Consider the following 21,220-nt stretch of genomic DNA (forward strand, 5'->3'; position numbering starts at 1 on the left):
CACACAGGCACCTATGGGCACAAATGTACACAGACAAACACACACAACTGAAGATAATAAAAACAAATTTTTAAAATTCTCATCGATAAGAATTTAAAGTTTATGGATCAAACTTCTGTCATATGCCAGCTGCTTTGCTCCAGAGTCTGATAAATGTGTGCTGGTAAATCAGAACCTTTGAGTGATATTAAATTTAAAATACAGGAATGAAAACAGAAAGGCTGGGAAAATTAGATACATTTTGTAATTTCCAAGCAATGTAATTTTTCAAGGTTGAGAAATGCATTTTAATCCCCTATAGGAATCAGCAGACTTTCAGTTTCCATAGGGTTATAACTCAGATTTTGATATTTTTGGCTTAGAACAATGGAGCAGGCCTTCATTCCTTCCAAGTTTTTCCACATCCTCTTTCATACCCACACTGCAGTGACTGAGAGCACTCTGGGTGATTTATTTGCATTTCTTCCAGAGATTTATACAGAATGAAATCACTGCAAAAGATTTACAACTGAATGCTTTGCATGTAAAAATTTAAAAAGCTCAAATCCTTTAAAGCAGCGAAGACTTCTGTAATAGAAAGCAGTAGTTCAGCAAGTAATGCATATTCCACGCTCTGGCAGCTAACAGTATGACATTATCAATATAGCACGGCAGAAGCTCCAGAAGTCACAGACTCTGGACTGTCTTACCAGATAACTAAGGAATTTAAACATTTCAAGTCTCATACACACTCGGGCAGTGTTTGTTCTCATACATGTGTATTTCATCTACTTCCCAAGCTGACGGAGAGAATGTCAACCTTCCTAGACTTCAAGTTGTTGGAAACACTCACAACTCTGAAAACCAATAAATTGAATAAGACGATTCAATACTTGAAAATACACACCCATTTTATGCTTACAAATCTGCTTTTGTCAGTCAACACAAATAATATTTAAAGACATAAAATATTTTTTATTTATGTTCACAGTATTGAGAATGAAACTGAGGGTCTTTTTCATGCTAAGAAAGTGCTCTAACACTGATCTATCCATCTGACTGTCAATCTACCAATCATCTATTGTGTGTGTGCATGTATGTGCATGTGTGTGTGTTTGTGTGTATGTAAACAAACAATCCCAGCTGTCATTCCTCAGGTGTTATCCACTATTTGTTTGTTTATTTGAGACAGGATCTCCCACTGGCCTAGAACTAACCAAGAAGGCTAGGATGGCTTGCCAGTGAGCCCTAAAATCTGCCTATCTACGCCAGCTCAATGCTGTGATTACAAACCCAGGTCATCATGGTCAGATTTAAAAAAAAAAATGTGAGTTTAGAGGATAAAATATGTCTTTCAGGCAGTCACCTTATTTAACAAGGTACTTTCTTGTCTATATCTTTGAAAAAAAAACGTTTGAAGTCTGAAACAATTGCATAACATGAGCTATTCGAATAGAAGGCCTAGTGTTACTTAGGAGGGAAGCATCAAAGAAGTGTGAGGGTTAGGAACAAGCTTCATAGCAGCCTCTGTCAGCTGCTGACAGAAAGAAAGTAGATAATTCCTTTGTTCTTTCAAAAGATCCACTTTGTAGACACTTACCAATTATTAAGATAAAAAAATTTTAGTTCAAATAAAAAATTTTACTTATCAAGCAGATTTATTTTTGTTTTCTGCTATTATGATTAAAACAAATAGAACCCACAGAAGATTGCCTGTCTTCTCTATTCCCTCCCCTCCAGTTCCTCCCCCATCCTGCATAACACTATTCTACCAGCGTCACCAATTTCAGGAGCTCGTTTTGATTTATCTCTTTAACCCGCTGATTCCACTGAGTGTTACCAGTATGCGTATGAGTTATTGGAACATGGGTTGTGTTTCAGAAGCCCTGTACTTGAAAATAATACTTCCAAATTTAATCTGAATAACTGGTGAGATGCTTCATTGGACAAAGACACTTGGCTTAAAAGAAAAATCCAAGAGACTGGAATTCAGTCCCGAAACCCACAGAGCGGGCAAAGAGAATAAGCTCCACGTGCTGTGGTACGTGTGCACTCGGAACAATACCAGCACATAGCAGCAACAACAGATGGGAAAAGACGAAACACAGTATGGAGTACGCTTTCCATTTTTCTCTTCATGTCTATTTCCTTCAGAACTTACGCACTTTTCAGTCATCCTTGATGAGCAGACTTATAAGGTTTGTTTTGTCCTGATATATATCTAACTAGTGAAATGCTAGATAAAAATCTGTAAGTATTTACTTTAAAGGGGTTCCTTGATTAAGAAAAGTCATAGTAAATTATGAATCCAGAATGTTCTGAGAGCAAATTCACAAGCAAATAAGAGGATACAACACTGCAAGCCAATAAACCCCCATTAACCAAGTGCTTGCCTCTGACTATTCAGTAATGAGTGGATCTCACTAATTAATGTTCTCAGTGAAGATCAATTAGCATTTAGATCAAAGAAAAATGCAAAAGATGAGGCCAGTCTAGGCTACAGAAGTACTCCCAGGCCAGCCTTGGCTATAAACCCCAATTCCAAAAACAATAAAATTGTAATATTAAGTAATTTAAAGATGAAGTTATTCCATGGCAAATTCAATTATGGGCTGAGAACTCCTTCCTGTCCCCTTCAGAGTCTCTGTTTTTCACAAACCAAGCTTTCTTCTTAGAGTTTTGCCCTGTGAGTTTCCATCTTGATTTCCTCATACATTTTGGTGAGTCAAGGTTTGAGGTTTATTTGACTATCTGCCCTTATGATGTCTGCTAGACTATATATCAGGTGTGGAGACCCAACTATGCCCCCTCTTGCATCTCATATCCACTTCTAAAAATTTTTATTTTCAAGGTTGAAGCCAAAGTGACTTTTGTTTTCCTGGAAGTCTCCTGTTTCAAAGGGCTCAAAAGTGATTTGTTTGTTTCAGAGGAAACGGAGACCATTTGGCGATGACAGATTTATTGGTTAAGTGGACATCGTACAAAGCGCTCCGCTTACAGCTCAAGCTTCCCCCTAACCGCACTCTAAATGTTCAAGATAATGTGTGTTTTGGCAAATCAAACCCATTCAATTCAATATAGTCACTTTTCTGAATATGCATGTTTTCCCCCATATACCTGAAGAAAAGAAAATGGGTTATCCTAATTTAGGAAATTAGAAACTGGATGAACTGGTAACAATTAATACATTTTGGAAATAATATAAAGGCAATATTAAAAAGCATGATGAATAACAAGGATTTATGTAGGAGAGCTGACATTATTAAGAGCCCAGAGGAAACACCCCTCCATATTCCAGGTTATGAAGAATATTAACAAATGTAAGCATTATATATTTGTATTATATATTAGTCATGGATGATATGTTTGTAACCCTTTAATTAAGACTAGGCTTACATCCCAGAAAGGTCCACATTTCCATCTGTTCTGGAATAGCTGATCACTTTTTACTAAGGAGACAATTTCACACAGAAAGGACAGTAATGCCTTGTCAGTGAAACACATTCCTTCCAGAACTAGTTTAAAAAAAAAAAAAATCTGTCAAACTGCTTCTTCCTGTGTTTCCACATCAGTAAACTAGCACCTGAATCCTAGCAGGAAGGGTCTAGGAGAACAGATCCATACATTAGCACAACCGATGGGAGGTTAATCATCTCTAAAAGTAAAGGTTTGGGCATTTGGTATCTTCATAAACAAAAGAACATAACTTTAGAGAATAGATTATATTTAGAAAGCCATGGAATGGATCTGAAGAACAATGGCACTTTTATACACTGTTCTCAAGGCTGACACTCCGATCCTCAATTTTCTCATCCTTAAGACAACACAAATAACTTTGGTTTCAAAGTCTTTTCTAACGTTTTTATTTTACTTTGCTGAAGACAAAACTACAGGCCTTGCACATAGAGGTCAAGCTCTCTACCACTGAGCATTATATACTTGTAGAATAACATTTTGAATTAGAATAACATTTGAATTTTGAATATATTTACTTTTTTTCTCAATGACTCCCACAAAAAGTTTGGTGCATTGTACGAAGGAAGAATTAAGAACATTAACAATAATTCCCTAGAAACAGGCTTCATGCATAGTTGTGGGATCCAAAATCATACTTACATTTGAAATTATTATATAACAGAGTCATAAGCTAGGACTTGTGAATTGTCATAGATATGAATACATGTTACTAAAACGTAGGAAAGGGTGAGAGTAATTGACACAAGTATATCTTTTTTTTCTGAAGTCTTATATTCTATGAAGATTTGAACATCTGTAGTGGGTTATTTATCGCCTCAGTGCCGCCCTTGTTCCTGTATCCATCCCTAGGAGCATGTGGGGTGTTTATCAGTCTCAGTGTCTCTGCAATGTGAAGGAGCAGATATTCATACTGGAATCAGTGTCCTTAGGGAACAGCAAGCCCAAGGAAGCAGCCGTTGCAGAGGTGTTGGCTGGACTGAGACGAGCTATGATATGATCCTAATGACCATCCCTTAAAATCTCAACAGAATTGCTAAGTAATCCAGTTCTGATTCTAAGTACTAATGCCACTCCCTAAGGTTAAAAGGCGATTCAAAATAAAGTGCTTCAATTATAAGGTTTAAAATAATAAAACTCAAAATTTCTGGAGAAACAGAGGAAAATGTGGGAAAGTGTTTACATCTGTCCATTGAATAACACAACCATTTTATGAGGAAATCCCCTAACAATATTTTACTTGTGGCTGCTGTGTTGGGTGAACCCTCACTAGCTCAGTACCTCTTTAGGACATAGTTAAATTACGAATCCATTTCATCCCAGCCTTTTTGAATAACATATTTAAATTTCCTGTTGGTTTCATTTGGTTTTTTTTATGTCCAGAATTTTCAAGGCAAGTGATTCAATGTGGAAATTATCCATTTATATTCTGTGTAGGCAGGCACTTAAATTACTTCATTCACTCTTGCACTTTCCAGTCCTTGATAGAGATGTTTCATAACTGTGCTTCTAAGGGCATCTTTTTAAAATTATATTATCTTACCTATGTTTAATTGAGTCTACGAAAAAAAGCAATAAGCCATTAAAAATTGGGAATAAAAATAAATGTATTAATCCAAAACAGATTATCACATCCCCACATTTGGTTGATGAGAGCTACCAATAACATGAGTGAAGTCTCAGCAAAAGAAGGAACTCATAAATTTCAGTCACTGTAAACCAGTAAAATGTTCCCCTATCCTTCACTGCCAATAAAACTTTATTGCAAATTATATTTGGTCTGGACTTACTCTCTTCCAAAAGAAGCTTTATAAAGATGATATCTGCTTTGACAGTGTGTGAGTGTGAGTGTGTATGTGTGTGTTCATATATGTATCATGTTTTCTGTGTCCTTTACAATATCCTGATTGAATGTTGTCATCAACATCTTCTTTCTGTGTTTTGATGAATACTTTCAAGACATCAGTGTGTCTAACATGAATGTACCCGGGAATTTTTTACAAATATATAATATTAACATCATCTTTTATACCACAGATTGTTAGCAGTTCAATCCTCAGTTAATTCCCAATTGTCCTCTATTAATAAATGCCTTCTCTGATGAGCAGCCTGTTCCCCACTGGCACGGAGCTCTGTGGCTATGGCAGTTTATTGAGTAATGTGTGGCCACAGCCCAGATGCCTCACAGTATAGACGTGGAATTCCCATAGTTCACTCTTGCCTACAGCCGCTGCCTCTCATGCCAAGATGAACAAGCTACCCTTAATGTCTGTTTCAAAAGAAAAATATAAAAAGTGAAAACACTCCCTTCGCCACTTCTGCTTCTTTATAGCTACCTGACCTGCAGTTTTTGGAATCCAGACCAAAGTTGACCAAAGATGGCATCTTTTGAGAGATTTTTATAGTTAATAATGCTCTGTCGTTAATTGCCACTGTCTGATTTTGTTAAGTTTTCATGCTTTCTCCCTGGAAAATCTAGCCTCGTTCCTGGCATGCTCCCCACCCTTTCCCAGAAAAATGTTCTCCTCCCCTTCCCTCTAGAGGCCTAAAAGAATCTCCCTAGTTGACCTTACATTTTTAATATGCTTTTATTATTTTATTCTCCACTTCCAGAACTATAAGTTTTATAGTCAGGCCCATTGTTGCGATGTGTTTATTTTTCATTTTGATTGCATTTATATTATTTAAAGATTTAATATCTCTTACTATGTGTTTATTCTGATAACTGCCCAAGTTCTAGGTGTCTATGTATATATGTACATATATATATAAACTAAATATACATATATATATATATATATTTATCACTCAACTAGTAAACGTTAAGATGCCACAAATATATTTTATTTCAATCAATAGTTGATGGACAAAATAAATATTTCTACAAAAGTCTTTCAGGAAAGCAGTCAGTATTTTTTTATATATCTTACTGTCAGATGTATTTTTGGGGGGAACTAGCTCTTATAGACCAGGCTGACCTTAATTAAACTCACAGAGATCCGCCTGCCTCTGCCTCCCAAGTGCGGGGATTAAAGCTGTGCACCACCACCACCCAGCAGTGTCAGACAGTGTAGATGTGTTTAATCTTCTTGTAGTATTAGATTTCTCATAATTTCTTTCATTGTTCGGAGGTTCACATTCTCATTACCTTTTCACCAACTAAATGCTAAGCTTGGCTCGACCTTTCTGGTGGATTCTGTACCTGCCCTGCCCAGCTCATTAGTAAGCAGCCACGGGTGAGAACTGAATGTTTGAATTTGAATCTATCAGTTGAATTTTTTTATCTTACGTAATTTACAATTGAATAGTCACAGGCAGCCAGTTGCTACTCTGCTACATAGTTTGCTGTTAGGGATTAGTGCATATTTGCAATTATTTCTTGAGAATCTTTTAGACTATATTGATAAACCATGTTTACCATGGCCTTCCACGTGCTGAAAGGATGGTGTGCAGAACTTTTCGTTTTTTAACTCAAATGCACTGGATAGGTAGTACTCAACGTTGGCCAAACACTGGAACCTCCAGGGAACTTTAAAAGAATAATATGCTTTATTATTTCTTTGATAATTTTTATACAACGTATGTTGATCATATTCACATCCACTCCTATCTCCAAGGTTTTCCAGATTCAATGTCTCTTTCCTGTCCTTTCTGCCGTGATGTTCTCTGTGCCCCAGGTGTCAGGGTGTGTTGTAAATGTATTGCTTGGAGAGGCAAGCCCAAACTCAATTATTCTCTGCATTTCAACTAGGTAAGGCTTTGTATACTGATTGCAGTCTTTAATCCCAGCACTTGGGAGGCAGAGGCAGGTGGATCTCTGTGAGTTCAAGGTCAGCCTGATTTAGAAGAGCTAGATTTGAGACAGGCTCTAAAGCTCCTATGTAACCCTGTCTCAAAAATAAAACAAAACAGAACAAAACAAAACAAACCCTTCTTTGATGGTAGGGGAGGGGGCGTCACTTACTCATGGTATATGTTTAACAATGAGAGTGCGGTTAGACTCTCTTAGTTTAGGAAAGGGCAATGCTCATAGAAACTGGGTTCCATGGTCTAGCAGTCACGGGGTGTCGTCAAAGTTTACAAACTAAACCTAAACTCCTACCTAGTGAGGGAACCTGAAACCCAATCTGACAGTTGCATGTCACTGAAACACCTCAGAACTTTTTGAAAAATGTCAATGTCCTGCTGAAACAATAAGCTTTGTCTGAAAACCATTGATAGCATGCAGTGGAAAGGAAATGGCAAAAAGGAAGTTCCTCATGCCGTGTGCTGGTGAATATTGAAAATGCGGATTCTGGAGGCTTGTCTTTCCATTTTCTGTTCGTTTACTGCTGTGAATTCCAATAATCAATGCAGCAAGGGCCACACCTACTTCATCTGGATCATGCGAGGAGGAGGTCAGCATTTCTGTGAAGTCCAGATCCCTGAGACAGACATGGTGGAAGGAGGGAGCCGACCCCTGAACGCTGTTCTTTGATCTCCAGTCATGACACACATGGGTGTGCAGCACACACACACACACGCACATACACGCACACACACACGCACACACACACACATACACATACACACACACACGCACACACACACACGCACACACCCGCACACACACGCGCACACACACGCGCACACACACGCACACACACACACACACGCACCCACACGCGCGCGCACACACACACCCCAAATAAATACATAGATAAATAAATGTAATTTTAAGAATTTTGTGCTATACTCATGAAGTGTGAAGATTTGATTTTTACCTTTCATTATTAATTAAAGGAAAGAGATAATGTTAGTATATGTGTCATAGACAACAGAATTAAAACAAAACCCGTAGCCAGAAATGTATGGTGCGCTGAGTTTTAATTTTCTACAGAATAAATTCTGACTTGCTTGCTGTAAGTAGTCTTATTGCTAGTTTTCTCTTCACCAAATTGTGGCTGAGTGACAAACCGTGATTGCGGTCATGTATTAGTTTGTGCACTGCACACCATCACTACTTCTTTATCATTTTATTTGTCATGTGAGTACTGTATTTAAATCCGCCATTTCCACTCCATCCCTCCCTGTAGATCTCTGCATGTGCCCTGCCACTACCTCTCAAATGTGTGGCCTCTTCTTTTTTATTGTTGCATATTCTAAATATAACCACTAAATAAACACTAGCTTTTAGAATTATGTTTCCAGGACTTATGATATAATTTTATGTAAAATGTATTTTGAGTCCTCTCCTAAATAAATGTGTACATGGGACTTTAAAGAAAATTTGATTACACGCAAAACTTAGTACATACAAAGTAATATATCTATGAGAGAAATTATTCATTCTATGTGTCAAGGCTGATAACTGAATACATAATATTGTAAGTGTAGAATTATCACAAGTTCATACAGAATTCCAAGCAGAGGAACACTAATAGAGTTAAAATATTCCTGTATGCTATAGATATTGAATACCTGCTCATAGAATATTTACTCCAGGAAATCTCCAGCAAATAACTAAGTTAAACCCGGAACAGGTACAAAGACTGGTGGTGCTTTTGGTCCATCTGTGTGTTTTGAAACACTGACAGCACACAAATCACACATCTGGTGAGCAAGACAAGGGCAGCAGCTGAGATCATCACACGGAAGTCACTCTTAATAACTAAGGCTTAACTTTTGAAGGTGTAGCAAGATGGTAGAGCACTTGACTTCATTGAGAGGAGGAGGCATGCTTTTGATTCCTAGCACCACACACACACAGGCATGCATACACACACGCACACACACACACAGGGAGAGAGAGAGGCATGCACACACACACACGTATGCAAATAGAAGTGAACATTTTGTGTTTTTTTGAAATTGGCTCTATTTAGACAAGAAATTGAAAAAGAATCCAAGGGAAAATTACTCCTATTTTTCTACTAAATCTGTGTCTTAAGAGAATTAAAGACTCAAATAAGCAAGAGAGGTCAGTGTTGCTGTAGTTCCGAGGCTATAAGTTTGACTGTATTCAAAAGAATAGATGAACACAGCATTTTCTAGGAGATAGGTGAGAACAAGACAGGAAGGGACCAAGGAAACCATTTCCTGTTAGAACAGATACAATGGATAGTTGGCACTAGTTTTAGAGATTGTGGCTAATTCTAAAATCAGTATAGGTAGAAAGAAAAGGAAGGCAATAGACTAGAGAAAGCAAACAATATAGCATTTTTTGCAGTTTAGTAAAATACGATTTTAAAAATTACTTAAAATTTCAACAGGAAATAGTTTTTCAAATCTGAAGTGGTTACACAAATGACTGTAAATATCTATTATCTGCAATGGCCCACCTGTACATGACATGTGTTTGAAATATAGCATGCTGAGTTACATTGTGTGAGGTGTCAAAAACCCTTACAATTCTTTTCTTACTGTGAGGAAAGAGACATAGCTACAAAATCAAGCTAAGACAGTTTACCAGTGTCCATATCCATAAAAGGAGGATAAAAAGTAACCAAGATAATTGAGAAGTTCAGAGAAAATCTATTCTCACCTAAGGAGAGTGTTTAACCAAATTACCTTCTGTTAACTGATGTTAAAAAATATTTTTAGTGGGAGACTAAGTACTTAAGGTTTGAGTTTGAGATTTTCCTTGTAAGGGCTCGAGGCTGAAGCTGGGCTCTGCAAATCATCTACCCATCACTAGGGCAAAGGGCAAATGTGACTGAAGTTTCCTGGGCACAGCCTATCAACCTAAGGTAAGCCCTTTCGGAGCTGGGTCCTGACTTGAGTCCAGAGCTCAGTGAACTGTTTAACAGTTGGAGTTTATAATGCACCAAGCAAACGGAGAATCCAATCCATCTCTGAAATCAGGGTGGATGAATTGTTTGATGCAACCACGGCTTTCTTGCTATTGCTAAATCATTGAGGATTTAGTTACTTTTCTCGCTACTTCCATGTTCTGCTAAGGAGTAAGCACTCATTTCAGAAAGTCATTTTCCAGCAATTACACAGTTGAGAATTTCACAACTTTGAAAGAAATTAATTCTTCATTGAGATTTTAATAGTATATTTTACAATATTCAGATTTAATGCTATTATTATTCAAAACGAAGTGCTGAAGACCATCATCTATAGGAACATAAAAATTTTTCTATGAAGTGTTTCTGAATTTTCCACGTTGAAATGTGGGTTTCAGAGATGAAATAAATTAGATAGAGTGTGCGTAGCTTTATCTGTTTTTAGAGGGTTAAATATTAAGTGTTCAGAGCTTAACATTTCAGGGAGTTCGGTTGTCCTGTGTGGTCTTTACCTGAGCCATATTTCTCAGGAACATAACTATACACAAGAAGAAAAAAAATGAAAAATGAACTATTTTTTAAACAAAGAAATTGTCACCAAACAAAACTTATCTGAATTCGGTGTGAGATATGTTTTCAGTGGTGCTTTTATTTCATGATCACTATTCATTAGCACTTAAACGGAATAAAAAGAAAAAGAAAAGAGCTACAGCCCTGCAGTAAGCCAATAAGACAGGGTGACAATGTACTATCCTTCCTCCCTGCTAACTGAAAGTAGAAATTTCATTGCTGTGTGTGTGTGTGTGTGTGTGTGTGTGTGTGTACACGTGTGAGTGTGTGCCTGTGTGTGCATTTGTGTAAAACTTTATTCTTTGTTTTTTTCCAGTATTATAACATTATTGGAAACAGGTTACTAAAAGCAGCAGGAGATATCCATAAAGAACTGGAGGTAAGCAATTGAAGTTGCAGAATGAAAAGTTCTTGCATAGCCTGACAAAATCTGTCTTATATTTCAGGAAGATGCCACTAAAGTTATTCTAGAGACTGAGCAGACTGTTTCCAGTTTGTAGTCATCACGTGGACTAGCAATGCTTAGTAATCCGATGTCTATAATAAATGAAAATAGGTGTCATAACGGGTTGTGGGCACAGGATGCAAACCCACAATGTGACTGTCCTTTTCCTAGGTGATAAAATAGTAAGTACTACTTACAGAACTAGACATTGCTGCCTCGTGCATGCTCATTCAGCTCATTTCCAGGGAACTAGGGCACAGTGGGGTTATATTTCTGCCCACAGTCATCTAGTACGCCAGTAAAGGAGTTTGCTTTAGCTGTGTGCACCTTGAGTCTCCTTTCCATGCTCTTCTTTGTAGCCCGAGCTGCAGGAGGCTTTTTATCCGCAAGACCCCTGTGCTTGAACATATCAGTATTTCTAGCTATGAGCAGCAAGACTAGGACATGGTGTAAAACTTGGTGATGGGCACCCACATGAGATCTCAGCCTTTAGAGGAGGCCTCCACCCTGAGGCTGAGATTGTCCTTCAGTGAAGGCTTCCGATTTGTCACCTGAGGTTAGAGCAGCCTGTTGGGTCCTCATTTCAACCAGACCCTGGTGATTCTTCCTTTCCTATTCCCTCCCTGCTTTCCATGTTACATACCACTCATCAGCAAATTATCAACAGATCCGCCTCTGGAGTGTGCCAGTGCCACCCCCTTCCTTGTCTGATGTGCTGAGAAAGGACTAGGACAAGTCACTTGTGATTTATTAACTGCTGATTATGTCTGCAAACACAGGAAACAGCATTATCACTTCTTTATACTTCTCCAAGCATGGATGTCTCCTAGAGTGAGTTGGACAAAGCTCCACTTCCTAAAACCCAACTGTCCTAGAAGAACAAGCATCTATAATTTTCTAAACTTTGGATGTGGGTGTTCACAACGCGGTAACTCTGGAAATGTGGGCAGCAGCAGGCTCCAGGCGTGGACGCCTGAACTCTGGCTCTCCTGGCATTTCAGTCTGTCTCAATCGTTTACATCTACGCTCTGCCGCGTTTAATACAGCCAGACCCGTTTACATTTCCAATGAGAAAAAAGACCCTCTCTTGTAAACACAGCTTATGGTTGGGGAGATTTTAATTGTTGAAGGCAGTAAACATACTGAGAGCTTGCTTTACTTTTGAAAAATATTAAATAGGGAAAGATACCTCTTGATATCAATATACTCTGTCAGAAAGCCGTTTCCAAGAGTCTTGCAATATGAGGATCATTTGCCAAGTCACTGATGTTTTACAAAAATCACAGCAAAGTTTACTCACTTAGTGCCTAGAGGTTTGGATGGAACAAATCAATTTTTCTGAGGTTTATTGCATAGCTACTAAAATGAATGCTTTGTGGAGTATTCTTTGCATTCATTTGATAAGAGACCGCACCCATTGTCCTTGCTTCCACTTATTAGGAATACACCTCTGTTTTGTTTGCTGTTTTACAAGCAGCTGAGAATTATCACACCAATGTTCCCTGTGCAGTCCAGACAGCGCAAGAAGCAGTTCTGCAGACTCTGCATACGTTTTACCTCTGCATTTGCAAGCAACTACAACATTGCAGCAGTAAGTGCGTTTGGGTGTCATTTCTGGCTGAGCTTTACGGCTATATTTTCAAAAACTAAAATCTAGGCTTGTAAAGCTCAACTGACACCTGCCAGCTTAAGTCGGACAGTCCTGTTTGCCTGTCTCCTCCAAACCAGTGAGGTGACTTCATCTTAATTATTTTCCAGCTCTCGATCATGTAAGGTAGCTCTGATTTCTTCCCCCTTGCAGTGCTATGGAAAGCTCTTGAAGTGGGTAGAGAATAATAAGCTAGGGAAAGAGAGAAACGAAAGACAACAAACACGGCAGGGGACTTGGCAGGTCGGATTCTCCTGACTATCATTGATTACCAGTTCCAGCCTGCTGGAGTCTCCACACAGCTGGGCATGCAGCAAGCTTCTATGTTTTATTCAACATTGAAACATTTAACATATTACAGCCTTTAGTGCAGAAATGATAACTCATGCTTACTATCATCGAGAAATTTCATTTTGAATTTTGTCTTGCTATTAATATGCATAATGATCTACAAGACTCAGTATAAACTGTGATATTGCTTTAAATGGGGCTGCAACATTTTACCTAACCCAGAACCCTCTTCCTTAACAGCTGGGCTTTCTACTAAAATAACATCTATGAAAACTAGACCCTATCAATCTAAATACCACACAAAATTAAACATTTCATACTCATAATTTTAATCAGTGCAACCTACACAAGGTTTAATTGGCAAGTTTAAAGCATCTTAAAAATCTAGAAACCCTAATGCTATGGTATTTAAAGATAATTAAAACAAACTGATTTCATGAAAAAGTGTGAAAGCAGCATTTTCTCATTAAAGCTTTAATAAATGAACAGTTTTAGAACTATGGGTCAAATAAACATGTTACATTTTTCAGCTAATGTAAAAATTCCAAAAATTTAAATAAGTCTCCATCATTTACAAATATCTTAGAATAACTAACTTTTTAAAGTGATATAGCAATATATTTATTAAAATAATTTATTAATCTTATAATATGGCTAGAATAAATAAAACAAAGAAGTTAATTTTTTAGAGCTCTTTCCTTCACACAAATCTTTTGTCAAAATGTATACTAACAACAAGAATTTTGCCTGGTAATTCTAGCTCACATGTAGATAAAACAAAACAGTACATCTATAAAATATTTTTATAAACTCTGCAAAAAAGCCAATATATAGTGTACAGATTATAGAAAGTGAAGTACAAATTTAGAGATATACTTACATAGAAATTAAAATCATATAATACATGGGCATTTACAAGTAATGGAATAATTATAAATAATACTCTCAAGGATTTTAATTATTGACTATACAAGTAAACTAATAATTAATCTATTAGTTAATCTAATCAAACACAAATGTATATGCATACCACATAATTTTCTGTTAATTTAATAATGCATTTGTCCGAAAGTCTTGCATTAAAATATTCTCAAATATAAAAACAATGTATGATTTTTGAATATAGGATCAATAGATATGTTATGTATTGGGTCTTAAGATTTGTAAAGTTCAGCCACCAATACAGTCCAGCCAGCAATGAAGCTTGTCGTGTAAGCCTGGTGACCTCAGCTTAATCGCACATAAACGCGAAAGAGAAGGGATGACAAAGTTGTCCTCTGATCCCGACGTGCACACGATGACACATGGGCTCCCTCTACACATCATGTTACATACAGTACACACGCAATGAGGCGGGGAATGCTTCTTAAGCATTTACATACTAAATAGCAGTGCGATTTTCTAGACGGGCAAACAAATGCTTTATGCTTTTAGAACAAAAGCAAAGCAGGAGGATCTTTTTTGTTTGTTTGGTTTTGGTTTTTTTGACACCAGATTTATTCTGTCTTCAAACAGGTAATGCCTGGGAGATGCACTAAAGCCTAGGACCTATGGAACCATTCTGCCGCATAGAGTGAAATATCTCGCAATGATGGCCTCTGAGCCTCCCTGAGGACTGGGGTTTAGTAAGGACAGGTTTTGCTGAAAACTGTGTGCTGCAATGCCCTTGCTTGAGGGCTTCAGTTGCTGCAATGCCCTTGCTTGAGGGCTTCAGTTCAATACAGTTACTCAAAGCAGCATCCATGAGAATTGTATGACAATAACGGTGAAAACCTCAGTGCTCCATTGTCTATATACTTTAAACATGAGTATTATTAACTCAAAACTATATTAACAACTGAAATATGCAAACAAGATGTGACATCACGTAAAGAGGTGACAGAAAAAATAACTTTCTTATTTTGAATTCAAACTTGAGGACTACCATTGTGGTCTGTGTTTATTTCTCTCTCTCTCTCTTTGTTTGTCTTTTCTTAAAAATAGTTTTAGTGACTCGAGTCAGTTCATAATACCGTGTATTATGATACCATAATACCCACAGAAATGCAATTTAAGTGGCCAGCTAAGCACTTACACTTTTGATATTATGATTATAATCAACGATCATTCTGATCATTTCATTTCCCATTATAATTTTTCCTCAAAAAGTATTTTATTATAATAGAAACTATGAGGACAAATCAGGGGATGTGAAGGAAGTTGAAAATTTAAACTATAAACAATTTGAAAGTGAGACATAAATTACATATATTACCCCCAGAAAATGTCAAGCATTCTTATTCATAATTTATTTTCCAATACAATGATGTACGCACCCAGTCATTAATCAAACATAGATATTTGAAACTTGTACAACGATGCACAAATTGTACTTTCTAAAAATGGATATTTAAATTTAGAGAGGGAATGTAGTCCAAATCTAATTAGATTTAGATTCTAGTTAATCTAATTACTTTTTATCTGAAATAAAAGTCTAAAATTATGTTCGTTCAGCTGTTCGTTCATAGACTGACATCTCTCAAACAAACAAAGTTATCTTCCATTACATACAGATTTGTCTTCCAAATTTCCCCAGGCATGACAAAATATTGGCCTATTTTCTATGTAGTTTTCACTTGAAATTCATATATTAGTGTGATTATGCCTTATCATAAATATAAATTACACTCTTCAGGACCAGGATGAAGGGAAACTTATATGATGATATTATTTTTGCCTTTTGCTGTTAGTAATATGCCAACAGGGTATCAACATAGTGGTTTTAACTGGCACTTCCTATAAAATCATGAATGTTTACTTGTATAGTATCAGGATTTACTGGGGGTGAAATTGCCACCATTTCTCTTCCTGACAAATCTCTTTGAAAATTAACAAAAAATAAATAAATAAACAGATCTGCAGGGAACTGAAATCAGTTCCCATCTCTACTCTCATGCTTCCTCTCTGCTCAGTCTTTCAGTCTTAAAGCACTCGAATTGGAAGGATCCTGATCTGATACTGAGACTTACTAACTAAGATCACTCACTTAGGTCAACTGTGCCTGCATTTGCCTTTCAAAATCAGGTCCCCATTTCAGGATGGTATCATCTAAAATTAACACTCTAGAAAGTTCCACCATGCCATTTTATATATTAGAGTTTGGAGATATATAAACTGTTTAAAATTCTCCTGGGTATCCAAGATCCTAAAGATTGTATTTTATCCTAAAGAAAATGCAAAAAAATTATGATCCGGTAACACAGAAATGAAAAACAGAGTTGTTTGTTTTCTTTTCAGAAAACAGGATTATTGGGATATCCAGGAAATATCACACTACAATGGCAGAATTAGGGGGAAGTAGCATTGTTCTCAGGTTATCTTGATATTAGAGACTGTTCTTTTCATTCTGTATAGCCACACACAGAGATTCATATAGTTTGTAACTAAACATTTTGTGTTATAATAGCAATTTGTGTTCTTAAAAAAATCTAATATGATTCAAAACCTATTAAAATCTACCTCCCCAATTTACTCATTACATCTTTGAAATGAATATTGATAAAAATTATGACTGAAAATAAAAGGTGTGCTTATCTTTGTTAAACCAAGGGTATGCTAAGATTAATGGTATATACTAACTGCATAAATACTGGTTAGATTAACTAAATTGAGTAATTTCTGCTTACTACCGTATCACCTGGTATAATTGGAGCCAAGAAGTTCACAGTATTTATAGACATTTCTCCAAATCACCTGCTTTGTACTGATTCTTTTAAGCACAACTGTAAAGTTTCGAACTTTAAGAGCTCCTTTGAAGGGCAGGCAGATGTTGGCTTGACTAACGTTACTGGAAATGGAAGGTGGTTCAAAGTTACAAAAAGGTTTAGGATGTATAATGACCATGTTATAATTTTATATTAAACTGGATTAATTCTAAGCTTTAAATTAAATAATGGAGAATTAAAGTCTATAAACATTTACTTTTATATTGATAAGCTTTGGGGGTTTATGTAAGTGTGCATTTATACTTGTTTTCAGAACAAAAATACTGGACAGTGTTATATATTGACATTGTTGCATTATTTTACTATGGATACAAATGTAAGATTTATACACAATTTCATCGTTTAACACTATTTTCTGGTATTTAAATTTCTATTAGAAATTAATTTAGTTCTCATACATTCATTAGCAACAGGTATGTGGAGACATTGCTCCAACACTACCAGAGTAAAACACTGCATATACTCTCAACTGTAAATACGCAATGATTGTTAAATGCCTGACTTTATAAATTATTGCTACTTTGCACTATGTAATATTTATCTAATGCAGTCCCAAATCTCGGATTGTGCAATATAACTTACTGGACATTTATTAATTATGAAGGTGTGTTGAAATAAATGAGCTGGGCCAAATAAGGTTTATGTACTTATAACAGAGAAGTATTATAACTGTTTTATATGCTGCTTTACCACATGGTAAGTCAAAATGTTTACACATTTTGTGTACAAATGTGTGAAATGACTCGATCTTGAACTGAATTTTCGCTGTATAAATTGAAATAGGAGATAGGTGACTTGGAGTTAAGTTTCCCTATGATCTAATCCATATTAACTTCAAGGCTGAACACAGAAATTGTACTTTCAATAAGTGTACCAGGACAACTGATGTTTGTCAATGATGGTCTGTCCATGAAAACACTCATTCTAAGTCGACACCGGTGACAATATCCTTGCTAACGACCGTGCTTCCCGTTCTTGTAATCTATACTGCATCATGGACTTGACACAAATTTTTATTCTGTTTGCTTATTTCCATCTTCCAAACTGAGAGTCACAACAAGAAAACAAGCTTTGTCTTACTGTGTGCTTATTCCCCGACAGAGGTGATAAGAACAAAAATTAGTCAATTTTAAGTCAGTTTTTATGAAAATAATTTAAGGAAGTAATTTTTTTAGTCCCACTCTCCCCGTTTCCCCAACAGAAAATACCTTGTGCCTAAACAAAAGTTCCTTCGTGTGCAGACATAATCTTTAGGGTATTGGTCAAGCTAAGAAGCAGGCCACGGTTTCCCCTTGCGGGAGGAAAACTGAATAGGGTTTTGTGGCTCTTGCTGAAGTAGCTACCAACCTGCGGAGGCCGTCCAAGCATTTCTGCCCATAAATGCCCAGCCTGGGGAACCCCAGTGCACTCTAACGCCTTCATAGAAGTCTTTGCAACAGCTTAGAATTTCATATAGTAGTCAGTGATAACCACTAAACACTTTCTTGGACATAGCTAATCATTGTGGAGCATTAAAAATTCGCCCTGGAAAATCAAGCTTCAACTACAAGGCAGGGAAAGAAGGGTCACCCCAGAGTGAGGCCAAGAAAACTTTCTGTCATCTTTTAACATGCTATAAAATACACAGCAGTTACTGTCATACACCTGGCCAAAATTGCTTAAAGCACTATTTTTTCCATTCTTTCCAATGCCTAGAATTACAGTTTCCAACTCCCACTAATATAAAAAATTAATATATGCAAACATTTTATTAGTTAAGCGATATCTTCCAACATTGTGCAACAGGTTGCGGTGGAACTACAGAGAAAGACTCGGTTAAACAAACGGAGGAGAAGGAGAATAAGAGAACCATCCTAATCCTGAGAAATATAGCTTGGGGCTTTGATGTGTGGCCTGGAAACTTTCAGTTTCTCTGGACTGGCGCAAGGCACTGAGCTTTCAGGCCCTTGGACCCACTGGGAGACCCTTAGTGCAGCTGCTCAGTTCCCCCACCCCAGCTTGCCCTAAGGCATCTTCCAAGGTAGTCAGAACTGCTGTCTGCTCTCCAGTGCATCTCCAGACTCTAAGCAGCTAAGCAAGGCGTTTAGTTTCCACTTTAGAAGTCCAAGGGGTTTCGTGTTGTTTGTTTGTTTTTTCCCTAGGTTAGCAACACGTGATTCTAATCTATTAAGAATGATCTTTCTTCAGATTCTTATTTATTGATCCACAGTTTTCGGATGTATTCCTTAAATACTTCTAGTTTCCTACATAATGCCCTTTCCGCCAGAAATACAGAATGCTTTTTTCAATTATTGTTGTTTCAAGCAGGATGCTATTTAAGGAACTCCCAGAGCAAAACGTTAAAACAAAGTCAAGCCCCCCCCCCCCACGTCCCTGAGTATTTTGTCAAATCCCAGTAAAAGCTCCCGATATTGCGCAATAATCTGGAAATCCAGTTAAGGATGGGAAAAATATTGCTGTCGGAGTTGGGAGTTTGTAGGGAAAAGCCACACGAAGCGCACGCACGCACACACGCACGCTCGCCCTTGGATGCAGCATCCCAAGGCTCACACCCCTCCCTAGCGAGCATCGACCTCCATGCTCCTTAACTGATTTTGCAAACTGTCACTCGCTCTTTTTTCGCCACCTCTGGAAAACTAGTTTGCGATCTTGGAGGGCTTTGAACGGCTGGATGTAGATACATTAACCTCAGCGAAACACGTGCTCCCAAATTACAGGGCCAGGGCTGCAAGAACAGATTGGGCCACTGAGCCTGGAACGCTAGGGGTTCCTTAGTTGTCTGCCATTGCCTTCCCGCACCTCCCTGCCCCCTCCCAACCCAGGGAACACTCTCCCTGGGGGTCCTTTGCCCGCACTCACCTGAGCTGTCGCTTTTCCTCTTGCTGCCACTTCGCTTTTCCACATCCGCGGGTGACAGCGCTTGGCGGCCATAGTCCCCTGGTGCGCACGCGGCCCCAGTCGGAGTGCTGGAACTCAGGCTGGATGAGTTGGAACACAGGACCGGAGGGCTGCTCCCCAGTTCCGGAGGCCCTCCGGAGTCGGGCTGCAGGCACAGGCTGTGCCTGGCCGCGCTCGGCGGGGAGGACATCTGCGGGAGGTGCCAATTGCTCTGCAGAGCCTGGTGTTGCTGCTGCTGGTGGTGGTGATGGTGGTGATGGTGGTGGTGGTGGTGCCCCCTGTGATGCTGGCTGGCAAACATGCTCTCCTCGTTGGGGTATCCCGCGATTATGCAAGACGAGGAAGAAGTGGAGAGTTCGGGATAGGACATGTGGTCAGATCTTCCATGGAGGGCCAGAGAAGACTGCGAGAAGGGGTGCAAGCCTTGCGCTGTGGCGTGGGGGCTGCGCAAGCAGCCAAAGAGGGGGTGTTCCATGGCATGCAAGTCTGGACTTCCAGGCAGAAGACTTCACGATGGTCCCAAAGGCCACCAAGCTCTGTCACTTTTCACTGGAAATCCTAGAACTTTCTCCCCAACACACAATCCCTAAAAGCCGCGCGTTTGAGCAGAGCCCGCTAATCCCAGTCCTGAGCCTTAGCGGCCAGTCTCCTGCACATATAAACACTGGGACCTGGAGGAGCTTCCCTCGCAGCTGCTCAGATGTCAAGTGTGGGAGAGGTGGAAGCCAAAAGAAGGTGGTCCCAGAGAGCTGCGTTCAGGGGGAAATGGCTCTGAGAGGCTATAAATAGAGTGTAATGTGAGCTGGGGGCTGGCTTAGGAGCCCAGAGCTGACCACATGCAAACTCCCTCCAAAACTCCCGCTCAGTCAGCGCCACCAGGCTCTCTCATTTCCAGTTCCCAAACGCTGGCAAGACCGGAGCGGCTGCTCCGCGCCCTCCCTATGCTGGTAGCTTCCACGACAGCCTATGGAGCGCCCAGAGCCTCAGTCTACAGGCCCTGGCAATCTGTTCCCTAGGCTCCCAGTGGCCAGGCACGTAGCCACTCTAGGTCTCCCTAAGCCAGCTTTCAGTGTTTCTGAGTCCCTGAGCGATTCATTGTGCTTAGAACTGGCTTTGTCAGCGCTTGAGGGGGTAGGGCTGGGAGTCACCTGCAGGCGCTCCAGGACTACTGCTCGCTGACCTTGCAAACCACAGAGAACTTATAAGAGTTTAAAAAGAAGAGAAAGAGCTCAAGTAGTCTAGATTTTCAAACTCCAACACTTGGAGTTTTCGCGCCCAGGAGTGCATCACGGTTTTCCCTTGTAAATGTCTGGGGATGGGCTGTTAAAAAACTGAAGCCAGGTTGGAGGTTTCTGTGCTGTGCACAGTGATAGCACAGAGC

The 21,220-nt window shown here is 38.7% G+C and overlaps 1 protein-coding gene across 1 annotated transcript in view; it reads right to left on the reverse strand.

Moving 5' to 3' along the window:
- Positions 1–20,609, reverse strand: part of Meox2 (mesenchyme homeobox 2) — a 52,581-nt gene extending 31,972 nt beyond the window's left edge. Inside the window, exon 1 of the mRNA XM_075947503.1 lies at positions 19,801–20,609. Coding sequence (XP_075803618.1) covers positions 19,801–20,314 — 514 coding nt within the window. The 5' untranslated portion in view covers positions 20,315–20,609. The remainder of the gene's footprint in view (positions 1–19,800) is intronic.
- Positions 20,610–21,220: the final 611 nt, after the last annotated feature.

This window comes from Microtus pennsylvanicus, chromosome 14 (genome assembly GCF_037038515.1).
Source record: "Microtus pennsylvanicus isolate mMicPen1 chromosome 14, mMicPen1.hap1, whole genome shotgun sequence".
Taxonomy (NCBI): Eukaryota; Metazoa; Chordata; class Mammalia; order Rodentia; family Cricetidae; genus Microtus; species Microtus pennsylvanicus.